General features: G+C 50.1%; 2 protein-coding genes across 2 annotated transcripts; both read right to left on the bottom strand.

Annotated features, from left to right (window-relative positions):
• Nucleotides 1-97: 97 nt before the first annotated feature.
• On the bottom strand, nucleotides 98-4052 carry LOC124469798. Its single transcript, XM_047023293.1, has 6 exons — nucleotides 1465-4052; nucleotides 1225-1380; nucleotides 690-832; nucleotides 390-601; nucleotides 262-339; nucleotides 98-179 (listed from the first exon to the last, which is right to left on the bottom strand). Exons 1-6 carry the CDS (start codon nucleotides 3254-3256, stop codon nucleotides 98-100), a joined length of 2463 nt encoding a protein of 820 aa, XP_046879249.1. The 5' UTR covers nucleotides 3257-4052.
• Nucleotides 4053-5699: 1647 nt separating this feature from the next.
• LOC124469796 (ankyrin repeat domain-containing protein 31-like) lies at nucleotides 5700-8947 on the bottom strand. Its single transcript, XM_047023292.1, has 8 exons — nucleotides 8865-8947; nucleotides 8247-8350; nucleotides 7825-8055; nucleotides 7153-7295; nucleotides 6842-6986; nucleotides 6688-6755; nucleotides 6165-6519; nucleotides 5700-5755 (listed from the first exon to the last, which is right to left on the bottom strand). The coding sequence occupies exons 1-8, from the start codon at nucleotides 8945-8947 to the stop codon at nucleotides 5700-5702; spliced, it is 1185 nt and encodes a 394-aa protein (XP_046879248.1).
• Between the last annotated feature and the right edge of the window lie 4395 nt (nucleotides 8948-13342).

Raw genomic sequence — 13342 nt, 5'->3', positions numbered from 1 at the left:
TCCCTGCCTGTCCCAGGGTTAGGGTCCCAGGTCATCATAACACTGCGAAGCCTCACGCCCAAGCTATGAACACCAGCATGTGTCTGAAGGGGTGTGATCACCTGAGGGGGCGTGTCTGAGGGGGTGTGATCACCTGAGGGGGCGTGTCTGAGGGGGTGTGATCACCTGAGGGGGCGTGTCTGAGGGGGTGTGATCACCTGAGGGGGCGTGTCTGAGGGGGTGTGATCACCTGAGGGGGCGTGTCTGAGGGGGTGTGATCACCTGAGGGGGCGTATCTGAGGGGGTGTGATCACCTGAGGGGGCGTGTCTGAGGGGGTGTGATCACCTGAGGGGGCGTGTCTGAGGGGGTGTGATCACCTGAGGGGGCGTGTCTGAGGGGGTGTGATCACCTGAGGGGGCGTGTCTGAGGGGGTGTGATCACCTGAGGGGGCGTGTCTGAGGGGGTGTGATCACCTGAGGGGGCGTGTCTGAGGGGGGTGACGGGCTGGAAGGTGGACAGCAGCTCTCGGACGTCTGCTCCTCGCGCTACATCCAGCGGGCTGAGGCCCACAGCAGACCTGGCCCCAGGGCTGGAGCCATGCTGCAGCAGCAGACTCACCACCTGGAACACACACACCAAGAGGCTGTGCACCAGGTGTGTATCTGGTACCAGGTGTGCACCAGGTGTGTATCTGGTACCAGGTGTGTACCTGTGCGTGTCCGGAGGCGGCAGCGTCGTGCAGGGGCGTGAGGCCCTCCAGGCCCTGGCTGGTCACGTCAGCTCCGGCCTTCAGCAGCTCCTCCACCACCAGCCCGAATCCCCCCGCGCTCGCCTCGTGCAGTGCTGCCCAGCCTGGCCAATACACACGCAGCACACACGTCACATGATCCAGCCTGGCCAATACACACGCAGCACACACGTCACATGACCCAGCCTGGCCAATACACACGCAGCACACACGTCACATGACCCAGCCTGGCCAATACACACGCAGCACACACGTCACATGACCCAGCCTGGCCAATACACAGGCAGCACACACGTCACATGACCCAGCCTGGCCAATACACACGCAGCACACACGTCACATGACCCAGCCTTGCCAATACAGGGGGACGGGTCTACACATCAAGTGGTTGCAGGATAAAAGGCATCTTGTGTTTGAGATTCAATACTGAAGTGAAGGAAGGCTGAAGGGTGATTTAGCAGTGATGAAATATGCTGTTAGCGATGAGATTACAGACCTGCATTATCTTTCTCATTGACGTTTATTCCAGCCTCAATAAGAGCTTTGACGTGAAGCAGGTCTCCTTTCTTGCAAGCTAAGTGCAGGTGAGTCTCACCAAGTCCATTCCTCTTGTGAACATTTCTCGGCAGGATTTTGGTTCCTCCTAAAGGACCTGATGAATGAAACACAAACATTTAAAAAAACAAGTAACTTGATTTTTGTGTTTTTTTTTAAACAATTTGTGATGTTTGCGTACCTGACTTAGTGCTGTTGGCCTGGGCCCATTCGTGGGGTGACTTCCACGGGTTGGGTGGTTTTGAAGGTCCTGGTCCAAACCTGGATCTGATGCTTTTCGGTCTCCTCTTGCGCCGCCCAGCAGAGCCAGCAGAGCGTCCCTCTGGCCTAGCAGAGCAACCAGCAGAGCGTCCCCCTGGCCCAGCAGAGCAACCAGCAGAGCATCTCCCTGGACCAGTAGAGCGTCCCTCTGGCCCAGCAGAGCGTCCCCCTGGCCCAGCAGAGCAACCAGCAGAGCATCCCCCTGGCCCAGTAGAGCGTCCCCCTGGCCCAGTAGAGCGTCCCCCTGGCCCAGTAGAGCGTCCCTCTGGCCCAGTAGAGCGTCCCCCTGGCCCAGCAGAGCGTCCCTCTGGCCCAGCAGCAGCTTGTGTCTCAACCTGAGGTTTCCCGTCCTCTCTGTCACCTCTAACTTGGTAGTGTGACGGGGTGAGCAGGCTTCTGGAATCTTCCGTTGATGAAGATAAACTTGATGAGTGGTTTCTGTCAGGTTCCTCTCGGCAGCTCTGCGTAGCTTTCACGCTCACGCCTTCCACGGGGAGATTTGGACCGTCCATCAGTATGGCATTGTCTCTTTTGGAGCTGAAGGCCCGATCTGATTGGAGGTGAGCGCCCTTACGTCCTCCTGACAGCTGCTCTGATTGGCCCGGCTCGTATATCATGGTGCAGTCCGAGTCGGACTCTACCTCGTCGTCGTCATGGCCGGATGGGTCAGCTGAGTGTCCTGGGTCTTTAGTGACTGAGTGTTCAGGACTCAGCCCCCCAGTGATGGGACAGTGGTCAGGGTCTGGGGAGGCCGAGGAGCGACAGATGTTTGGGTCCTCGCTGTCCGCTTCTCTGCTCCTTGGCCTGGCAACGTCCGGCGTGTCGATATGGGTCTCAGTAAATGCTGAGTCTTCAGTAGGGGCGTGGATGGCTCTTAAAACATCAGACACTTCTGGAGCTCTCTCCTGCTGTTGGCATTCAACAACACCATCCTCCTGTGACACTGCCTTGCTTGGTGGACGACTCAACCACTTGTTGAGAGCTTCTTGCCTGCTGGCGTCTTGTTCAAGCAGAGACGGAGAACCGGCATAGCAAGTCTGCTCTTTCATGTCTGGCTGGGCTTCCTCTGGTGATGCTGGGCTGGAGGTAACAGCTTCCTCTGGTGGTGTTGGGCTGGAGGTAACAGCTTCCTCTGGTGGTGTTGGGCTGGAGGTAACAGCTTCCTCTGGTGGTGCTGGGCTGGAGGTAACAGCTTCCTCTGGCGTGACTTTGAAGGGGTCTCTCACATCGGCTTCACTTTGTTTCTGAGGCAACGCTCCCGAGGTCACTACCTGGACATCTCTTTCATCACTGTTGGTTGGGTTCATCCCTTCATAGAGGCAGCCTCCTCCATCTACTACTTTCATCCCTTCATAGAGGCAGCCTCCTCCACTCGTGCTGCCATTCTGCTGATGCTGCAGCTTTGTCAGTGGTGTCTCCTGGCAGCGTTTCAGACTCTCGCTCGGTCCTCCAATGTCTGTTTCCTCCGACAGGAAATCTGCATCAGAACTTTCCACAGCTGGGCACTGACCTGGCTCAGGATGGCATGTTAGCTGAGCAGCTAACCCTAAACCTAGCATGCCATCCAAGTCAAAGGGCTCATTCTGCAAGAGCAGGTCAAAAATATCTCTCCTTTTTCGGGGATCTTTTTGAATGGCTTTGTGGGGTGTAGATGTTTGCTGTGATGGGTTTCCCTGCTGCTCCTTAACCTCAGCTGCTCTGCTGGAGAACATCCTCTCTGACGATCCACAGTTCTGATTTACAACAGAACTGTGATATAAGATGGGTTCAACATGCTGCAACAAGACAACAGAACTGTGATATAAGATGGGTTTAACATGCTGCAACAAGACAACAGAACTGTGATATAAGATGGGTTCAACATGCTGCAACAAGACAACAGAACTGTGATATAAGATGGGTTCAACATGCTGCAACAAAACAACAGAACTGTGATATAAGATGGGTTCAACATGCTGCAACAAGACAATAACTCACTATATAAGTGCAATGTGACTAAACTTAATCTGTTGCAGGGTGCACAAACATAGTACTGTTTATCACTGAACCAATCCCAAGCCTGCCTTGTTATAGTCACTGGGCTGGAGACAGTTTGGACCAGCATCACCATAATCTGGCCCATAGTCACTGGGCTGGAGACAGTTTGGACCAGCATCACCATAATCTGGCCCATAGTCACTGGGCTGGAGACAGTTTGGACCAGCATCACCATAATCTGGCCCATAGTCACTGGGCTGGAGGAGACAGTTTGGACCTGCATCACCATAATCTGGCCCATAGTCACTGGGCTGGAGGAGACAGTTTGGACCTGCATCACCGTACTGTGGCCCATCTCCCTTAATCCCTGCAACTGCACAGACACAAGAAAGCAGTCAAGAAGTTATTAACTAGACGAGTATTAAAATGATGATGTTGCCATTATAATTTACACAGATGCAGTATAGCATGGAAATTATGTAGTTATTTGATCAATCTTGGCTGCTTTTCCCAGATTTGATAAGAAGCTCTTAACGAGGAGCGTTCTAGGAGCGCTCTAGAAGGCTCCTAAGAAGCTCTTAGCGTTAAGAGCTTCTTAACGAATCTGGGAAACGCGGCCCTTGTTGGTTAGTTGAAACTGACTTAAAATGATCGTATTCGCTGTGAAATGTATTATTGTTGCTTGCTTTTTCCACAGGTACACTCTTGCACTTTAGATGTTCATGTTGTTTAGTTGTAACTTGTTTAACTACATGCTCTTATGGTTCTTCCCTTTGGGACTTATTTGGTTTTCACAATGTATGCTTCATGTTTTGTCTACCCGCAATGTTTGGGGCTATTTCGTTGTTATGATCAGTGACCTATGCACTTTTGTTAAGCTCTCTCTTGGAAGTCGTTTTGGATAAAAGCCTCTGCTAAATGCGTAAATGTAATGTGTTTATCTCTGATGCGACCCATAAAATATATTGGTCAGAAGTACAGCATTAGAACAAGAACCAGATAAACTGTTCAGATAAAATACACTTCCTGAGATCCTACATACTGAGGAACTGAAACTCAACATACATGAGGTCATATTATGCTACTTTGAAATCAAACCAACACATGAATATAAAAACACAACTGACAAAATAAATAATGTACACAAGCACACATACATTACTTAACTAGTTACTTATACAGTAAATGTATCTAACATATTCAAAGAGATTAGACAAAAGCATCCAATGTCAACGAGAACATAAACAGTTGGCCGGTTGAGCACTGAGCTGAGCAGCAGCTTCATGCTACTGCGGAAGGGAAGGTGGGCTTGTCAGAGGAGGAGGAGAGAAGGGTGGGCTTATCAGAGGAGGAGAGAAGGGTGGGCTTATCAGAGGAGGAGAGAAGGGTGGGCTTATCAGAGGAGGAGGAGGTGGGCTTGTCAGAGGAGGAGGAGGTGGGCTTGTCAGAGGAGGAGGAGGTGGGCTTGTCAGAGGAGGAGGAGGTGGGCTTGTCAAAGGAGGAGGAGAGGAGGTGGGCTTGTCGGAGTAGGAGGAGGGCTTGTCGGAGTAGGAGGAGGGCTTGTCGGAGTAGGAGGAGGGCTTGTCGGAGGAGGAGGTGGGCTTGTCAGAGGAGGAGGAGAGGAGGTGGGCTTGTTGGAGGAGGAGGTGGGCTTGTGGAGTAGGAGAGAAAGGTGGGCTTGTCGGAGGAGGAGGAGGTGGGCTTGTTGGAGGAGGAGGTGGGCTTGTGGAGTAGGAGAGAAAGGTGGGCTTGTCGGAGGAGGAGGAGAGGAGGTGGGCTTGTCGGAGGAGGAGGTGGGCTTGTCGGAGTAGGAGAGAAAGGTGCGCTTGTCGGAGGAGGAGGAGGTGGGCTTGTCGGAGGAGGAGGTGGGCTTGTCGGAGTAGGAGGAGGGCTTGTTGGAGGAGGAGGTGGGCTTGTCAGAGGAGGAGGAGGGGAGGTGGGCTTGTCGGAGTAGGAGAGAAGGGTGGGCTTGTCGGAGGAGGAGGTGGGCTTGTCGGAGGAGGAGAGAAGGGTGGGCTTGTCGGAGGAGGTGGGCTTGTCGGAGTAGGGGTCCCTGGACCTCTGTGGAAGTCCTGAGTGGCTCTTAGATCCCAGTCCAGCGTGTCGTCAGACGAGAACATCTCCTCAGTGTAATCCACAGTTTGGTCACTGTCACTGAGAACGCTCAGCTCTCCACAGTCATCTCCCCCGGGTGTCTGGAGGGCTCTGGGGCATGTGGAGACTGCCAGTCTTGGCTGGGGAGAGGGGCTTAAGGCTTGTGTAGGGGGGCAGGAGAGGTCTGGGGGGCTAGTCTGAGCACTGAGAGGAGGAGGCCTCACTGAGGAAGAGATGAGAACATTCAGAGTCTAGTTCACTTCCAGGGGAAGGCCAGGATAAAGCTGTCATACGTACTGTAGATTTGATGTTGTTTTCAAGTGCAGAATCTATTACTTTCGAGTCAGAAAACTGATCAAATTACTCCAAAAGGTGAAAATAAAAACATTGTAAATCCCCCAAAAATACATTAAAATCCCATTCTTTAGGACCCTTTGCAGCAGTGTGGTTTGCATGGGTCATAAAACCTGCAACAAACCATCTCAGCCGTGTGTTTTGCATGGATCGTAAACCCTGTAACAAACCATCTCAGCTGTCTGAGTCACGTACCTTCCTGTTCCTGCTTGGAGGCCTGAAGGACTTCCAGTCTGGTCCTAGGGCTGGGGCTGGGGCTGGGTCTGGAGCTGGTCCTAGGGCTGGGTCTAGGGCTGGATCTAGGGCTGGGGTTGGGTCTAGGGCTGGGTCTAGGGCTGGGTCTAGGGCTGGGTCTGGTCCTAGGGCTGGGTTGAGCAGAGCCGGGGCTGGATCTGATGGATCTGGATCTGATGGGTCTGGATCTGATGGGGCTGGATCTGATGGGTCTGGATCTGATGGGTCTGATGGGTCTAGGGCTGAGCTGAGCAGAGATGACCTCTGCTGTAGCTGGCCTCCGCTTCCTCCCAGGGGGCAGAGGTGGGTCTTCCATCTTGGTCAGATACATCATCAAGTCAAATCAGTATAAGTGTGTTAACGAGATAATTGTATTTATATAAACCGTTAGGGTTAGCCTAAACCTTACAGATTTCTGAAAGAAAGTGTGCATTATTTTAAGAAAAGTGACAGAGTCAATATTTGCAGCCATTGCTGTACTTACACCCTGCTTGTCTTCTGAGATCCTGCCTTCACTGTTTCTGGTCTCTGAGTTTGTTGCTTTCTTTAAAGCTGTGAAAACACAACAAACCTCAGATGTTTTCAACTGCACATTAAACCCACTGAATATATCCAAGACAGAATGAATAGGACTTTACCTGTCAGTTGTGTTCTCTTGTGTTTAGGGGCGTGTCTTTCCATGAGCCTGAGCAGAGAGAAGTCTGAGGTGATGTCATAGGCCGTCTCTCTTCCTGTGTCTTCCAGCAGGGGGTCGGCCCCGTGACGCAACAGCAGCTCTGCAACCTGACTTACAACCGCACCTCTCTTACACACTCACCTCTCTTACACACTCAGAACATTTCACTTCTGTACACCAAAGGGGTGTTCTGAGCATGAAGGGCTATAGTTAGCCGGAATGGTTAGGGTTAGGCTGAATGGTTAGGGTTAGGGCTGAATCATCATGGCGAACCTGCAGGTGTTGGTTCCGGACGGCGTCGTGGAGAGGCGTGATGTCAGCATCGGCAGCAGCGTTGACCAGAGCTCCAGCTGAGATCAACGCCATGCTGATGTCATATTGACCCCTGGAAGCAGCCTCGTGCAGAGGGGTCCAGCCTGAACCACACGGCAAACACTCACACACCACTCAGTTCAACTTTTATATCGGCTCATTAGTTTCTAACAGCTATGCAAACCCTTTCATAATGTTCCAGTCCCATCTGTGTTGGGGTGAGGACAGGAGAGAGGGTGTGGAGCGTGTTGGGGGTGAGGACAGTAGAGAGGGTGTGGAGCGTGTTGGGGGTGAGGACAGGAGAGAGGGTGTGGAGCGTGTTGGGGGTGAGGACAGGAGAGAGGGTGTGGAGCGTGTTGGGGTGAGGACAGGAGAGAGGGTGTGGAGCGTGTTGGGGTGAGGACAGGAGAGAGGGTGTGGAGCGTGTTGGGGTGAGGACAGGAGAGAGGGTGTGGAGCGTGTTGGGGTGAGGACAGGAGAGAGGGTGTGGAGCGTGTTGGGGGTGAGGACAGGAGAGAGGGTGTGGAGCGTGTTGGGGGTGAGGACAGGAGAGAGGGTGTGGAGCGTGTTGGGGGTGAGGACAGGAGAGAGAGGGTGTGGAGCGTGTTGGGGGTGACAGTCTCTGTGTCTCACCGGCGTTGTCAGCCATGTTGACGTTGGGGCCCAGCCGGAGGAACGCTCGGACCTTCTGAGTATCTCCGTTCATCACAGCCACGTGGAGCCCAGACTCCCCAAGGACGTTCCTCCTGTGGGCCAAGGACAGGGTCACCTCTCCCTCCTTCCTCCCTCTTCTCTTCCTCTCTCTTTTCTTCCTCCCTCCCTCCCGCCTCCAGCTGCTGGTCCTCACTGGGCTGGTCCTTGCTCCTGACAAAAACACAGAAAAATAACCTTAAAGTTCCATTTCTCTGAGGTACTGTTTTTCTTTTACTGTTTTTCTATTTCATTTTAGTGACAGATAATTAAAAGGCAGCTTTTAGAAATCTGAAAGGATGAATGCTGCCTAGACAAACGGAACATAGTTGGCACAGAAACAATGAAGTCTGTGAAAGGATTACGTTTCAGAGGGGACTGGTGCATCGTGGGAGATGTAGTCTTTCTGGTGCTGACGTAGTTCCGTTTCCTGTTCCTGGAAGCTGTGCCCTCAGAGCTCAGCTGGATGCTGCATGGGGCATGAACAGACACATCAAACCAGCTTTGAATTTACCATACGCTTTCCCATGTACGCTTTGGAGAAAACAGTCCTATACTATATTATATGATGCATTCTTATATTACTGTATGTGACACTATAAGATTAATAAGGGTTTCTCATGTGGACAGTGACTCCAGAAGCTGTCAGAACCGAGGAACCAAATTGTGGTCTCCATGGGTCTACTTGACAAAATCCTATGAACCCCGTCCACCCCCCTCCTACTTACACTGGGTCCATCTGCTCTCCTCTCCTCTCTACAATAAGAGAAAACAACATTCATTTACGAGCCACAAATATTATCTTACTGCATCAGTTATGTGTCAGGTCTCTGCGGCCGGTCATAAGGAGCACATTGTTCCGTCAGCGTGGTCCTGAGCAGGTTCATGAAGACGGGCGAGGCATGAGAGGGGGATTGTCAGGGGATGTGTACCCGCAGTGTATAAGGCCTTCCTACAGTGCTGCTGTACAGAGGTCAGTGTACCCCCCTGCCTCCCCCCTGCATGCTGCAGGCCTCTGGTGCTGCTCCTCCAGTTCTCCTGCTGCCCAGCAGTTCTCCCTGTACATGCTGTACTTTTCTCAGTGAATAAGCCTCTGATTGTGTGTCTGGGCCTCAGAGCTGTCAGATGCTGTGGGGGCTGGAGACCTCTGGCCACCAGCGAGAGGCCACATCTGTTGGTGCGGCTGACGGTCTTGCCCAATATTCAGCACATCAACTTCAAGCATTCATCTGTTTTTGAGTTTGCAAATCTTGATGTAGGCTGTTACATTATAGCCTTGTCAGCAGTTATTCAGAAGGATTATTTCTGAATACAGTAGCACAGGTATGTCAGGTATATCAAATTGGAATGAATTAAATTGAGGGGATCTTGACACTACTTGATAACTCTTAGGATTCAGCCTCTCCACACACTAGCAGCAGGGCAGCAGAGCTACTACTTGTAAACAGGTAGTTATGGTTACTAAAGTCACTAAGACAAGCCTTACAGTTTGGCGCCACTTGCAGGTAAGATGAAGGCACTGCTTGTGGGGTGTGTTGTTACCTCTCAGTGTGTCTGCCTTGAAGCTGGAGGGGCCTTCTCTACTCTCCTGCTTCTCTCTCCCCCTGATGTCTCTCACCCTGGTCTCTCTCCCCCAGGTGTCTCTCCCCCTGGTGTCTCTCTCCCAGATCTCTCTCCCCCTGGTCTCTACACCCCTGGTCTTTCTCTCCCTGGTCTCTCTCCCCCTAATCTCTTTCTCCCTGGTCTCTCTTCCCCTGATCTCTCTCCCCCTGAACTCTTTTTTGCTGGTCTCTACACCTCTGGTCTCTCTCCCCCTAGTCTCTCTTCCACTGGTCTCTCTTCCCCTGGTCTCTCTCTCCCTGGTCTCTCCACCCCTGGTCTCTCTCTCCCTGCTCTCTCCACCCCTGGTCTCTCTCCCCCTGGTCTCTACACCCCTGGTCTCAGCTGGTTTGGAGTGTCTGGTCACCATGCCATCAGGCTGGGAGGGCCCCACAGGGGAAACAGCAGCAGCATGGGAGCTTGTGCTGATGTCACTTCCCCTCTCTGTTCCTTGCAAACATGAGGGTTAAAAATACATGTTAGCTATGCAGTACCACTGACGTGAAAGCCCCACTAGGGGGCAGCAGTTGTACAGTTCTTGGTCTAGGTTGGTTATGGGTTCTGATCTGAGGGTCTAGGTCGGGGGTACTCAATAGACGGACTACAATACAATACAATTTGGACCTAAGCCTAAATCAACATTTAAATGTAGTCATGATCCAAGCGAGTTTTCATTGGTGCGTGATTTCGCGCTATAGCCTATGTATTTGATATAGTTGTGTGTGTCATTAGCAACAACGCAGGTTAATCGATTTTCTAACTGTTTCTTCGCTAGCAAAAATCATGGCGTGCTCTAAACCCCAAAAATAGCTATGACTGGACTGACAATGCATTTGTGCTGCCGGTGGGTAGTACAAAACCGATGTGTTTAATCTGTGATGAGACGGCTGCCCTTGTCAAAAGTGGTAACCTGAAACGTCACTATGACACAAAGCATGGAGGCTTTAAACAAAATTACCCCCAGAACTCTGAGGTAAGGGCCAGCAAAATAAACCAACTGCAATCATCATACCAAGCAACATGCAGTGTAATAATTAGATCAGCCACCCAACAAGAGCATGCATTCAAGAGTGACATGGGTCTTAGGCTGGATGGGGATTTTGTCCATCACTGTTGGATCACTGTTTGTCCATCACTGTTGGATCACTGTTTGTCCATCACTGTTGGATCACTGTTTGTCCATCACTGTTGGATCACTGTTTGTCCATCACTGTTGGATCACTGTTTGTCCATCACTGTTGGATCACTGTTTGTCCATCACTGTTGGATCACTGTTTGTCCATCACTGTTGCATCACTGTTTGTCCATCACTGTTGGATCACTGTTTGTCCATCACTGTTGGATCACTGTTTGTCCATCACTGTTGGATCACTGTTTGTCCATCACTGTTGGATCACTGTTTGTCCATCACTGTTGGATCACTGTTTGTCCATCACTGTTGGATCACTGTTTGTCCATCACTGTTGGATCACTGTTTGTCCATCACTGTTGGATCACTGTTTGTCCATCACTGTTGGATCACTGTTTGTACATCACTGTTGGATCACTGTTTGTCCATCACTGTTGGATCACTGTTTGTCCATCACTGTTGGATCACTGTTTGTCCATCACTGTTGGATCACTGTTTGTCCATCACTGTTGGATCACTGTTTGTCCATCACTGTTGGATCACTGTTTGTCCATCACTGTTGGATCACTGTTTGTCCATCACTGTTGGATCACTGTTTGTACATCACTGTTGGATCACTGTTTGTCCATCACTGTTGGATCACTGTTTGTCCATCACTGTTGGATCACTGTTTGTCCATCACTGTTGGATCACTGTTTGTCCATCACTGTTGGATCACTGTTTGTCCATCACTGTTGGATCACTGTTTGTCCATCACTGTTGCATCACTGTTTGTCCATCACTGTTGGATCACTGTTTGTCCATCACTGTTGGATCACTGTTTGTCCATCACTGTTGGATCACTGTTTGTCCATCACTGTTGGATCACTGTTTGTCCATCACTGTTGGATCACTGTTTGTCCATCACTGTTGGATCACTGTTTGTCCATCACTGTTGGATCACTGTTTGTACATCACTGTTGGATCACTGTTTGTCCATCACTGTTGGATCACTGTTTGTACATCACTGTTGGATCACTGTTTGTCCATCACTGTTGGATCACTGTTTGTCCATCACTGTTGGATCACTGTTTGTCCATCACTGTTGGATCACTGTTTGTCCATCACTGTTGGATCACTGTTTGTCCATCATTGTTGGATCACTGTTTGTCCATCACTGTTGGATCACTGTTTGTCCATCACTGTTGGATCACTGTTTGTCCATCACTGTTGCATCACTGTTTGTCCATCACTGTTGGATCACTGTTTGTCCATCACTGTTGGATCACTGTTTGTCCATCACTGTTGGATCACTGTTTGTCCATCACTGTTGGATCACTGTTTGTCCATCACTGTTGGATCACTGTTTGTCCATCACTGTTGGATCACTGTTTGTCCATCACTGTTGGATCACTGTTTGTCCATCACTGTTGGATCACTGTTTGTACATCACTGTTTGTCCATCACTGTTGGATCACTGTTTGTCCATCACTGTTGGATCACTGTTTGTCCATCACTGTTGGATCACTGTTTGTCCATCACTGTTGGATCACTGTTTGTCCATCACTGTTGGATCACTGTTTGTACATCACTGTTGGATCACTGTTTGTCCATCACTGTTGGATCACTGTTTGTCCATCACTGTTGGATCACTGTTTGTCCATCACTGTTGGATCACTGTTTGTCCATCACTGTTGGATCACTGTTTGTCCATCACTGTTGGATCACTGTTTGTCCATCACTGTTGGATCACTGTTTGTCCATCACTGTTGGATCACTGTTTGTACATCACTGTTGGATCACTGTTTGTCCATCACTGTTGGATCACTGTTTGTCCATCACTGTTGGATCACTGTTTGTCCATCACTGTTGGATCACTGTTTGTCCATCACTGTTGGATCACTGTTTGTCCATCACTGTTGGATCACTGTTTGTCCATCACTGTTGGATCACTGTTTGTCCATCACTGTTGCATCACTGTTTGTCCATCACTGTTGGATCACTGTTTGTCCATCACTGTTGGATCACTGTTTGTCCATCACTGTTGGATCACTGTTTGTCCATCACTGTTGGATCACTGTTTGTCCATCACTGTTGGATCACTGTTTGTCCATCACTGTTGGATCACTGTTTGTCCATCACTGTTGGATCACTGTTTGTCCATCACTGTTGGATCACTGTTTGTACATCACTGTTGGATCACTGTTTGTCCATCACTGTTGGATCACTGTTTGTACATCACTGTTGGATCACTGTTTGTCCATCACTGTTGGATCACTGTTTGTCCATCACTGTTGGATCACTGTTTGTCCATCACTGTTGGATCACTGTTTGTCCATCACTGTTGGATCACTGTTTGTCCATCATTGTTGGATCACTGTTTGTCCATCACTGTTGGATCACTGTTTGTCCATCACTGTTGGATCACTGTTTGTCCATCACTGTTGCATCACTGTTTGTCCATCACTGTTGGATCACTGTTTGTCCATCACTGTTGGATCACTGTTTGTCCATCACTGTTGGATCACTGTTTGTCCATCACTGTTGGATCACTGTTTGTCCATCACTGTTGGATCACTGTTTGTCCATCACTGTTGGATCACTGTTTGTCCATCACTGTTGGATCACTGTTTGTACATCACTGTTTGTCCATCACTGTTGGATCACTGTTTGTCCATCACTGTTGGATCACTGTTTGTCCATCACTGTTGGATCACTGTTTGTACATCACTGTTGGATCACTGTTTGTCCATC

This window comes from Hypomesus transpacificus, chromosome 7, assembly GCF_021917145.1.
Source record: "Hypomesus transpacificus isolate Combined female chromosome 7, fHypTra1, whole genome shotgun sequence".
Taxonomy (NCBI): Eukaryota; Metazoa; Chordata; class Actinopteri; order Osmeriformes; family Osmeridae; genus Hypomesus; species Hypomesus transpacificus.
Note: the sequence above shows the minus strand (reverse complement) of the source record. Positions and strands in the feature narration are given on the sequence as shown.

Excerpts from the sequence above, each read along its gene's own strand:
- LOC124469796 (XM_047023292.1), bottom strand. The coding sequence starts at position 8,947 with ATGTACAGGGAGAACTGCTGGGCAGCAGGAGAACTGGAGGAGCAGCAC. Across the intron at positions 8,056-8,246 it reads GCACCAGTCCCCTCTGAAAC|GAGCAAGGACCAGCCCAGTG; the intron begins GTAATCCTTTCA and ends TGTTTTTGTCAG. Across the intron at positions 6,520-6,687 it reads TCTCAGAAGACAAGCAGGGT|ATGGAAGACCCACCTCTGCC; the intron begins GTAAGTACAGCA and ends TATCTGACCAAG.
- LOC124469798 (XM_047023293.1), bottom strand. The coding sequence starts at position 3,256 with ATGTTCTCCAGCAGAGCAGCTGAGGTTAAGGAGCAGCAGGGAAACCCA. Across the intron at positions 833-1,224 it reads CAATGAGAAAGATAATGCAG|GCTGGGCAGCACTGCACGAG; the intron begins GTCTGTAATCTC and ends TGTATTGGCCAG. Across the intron at positions 602-689 it reads CCGCCTCCGGACACGCACAG|GTGGTGAGTCTGCTGCTGCA; the intron begins GTACACACCTGG and ends TGTGTGTTCCAG.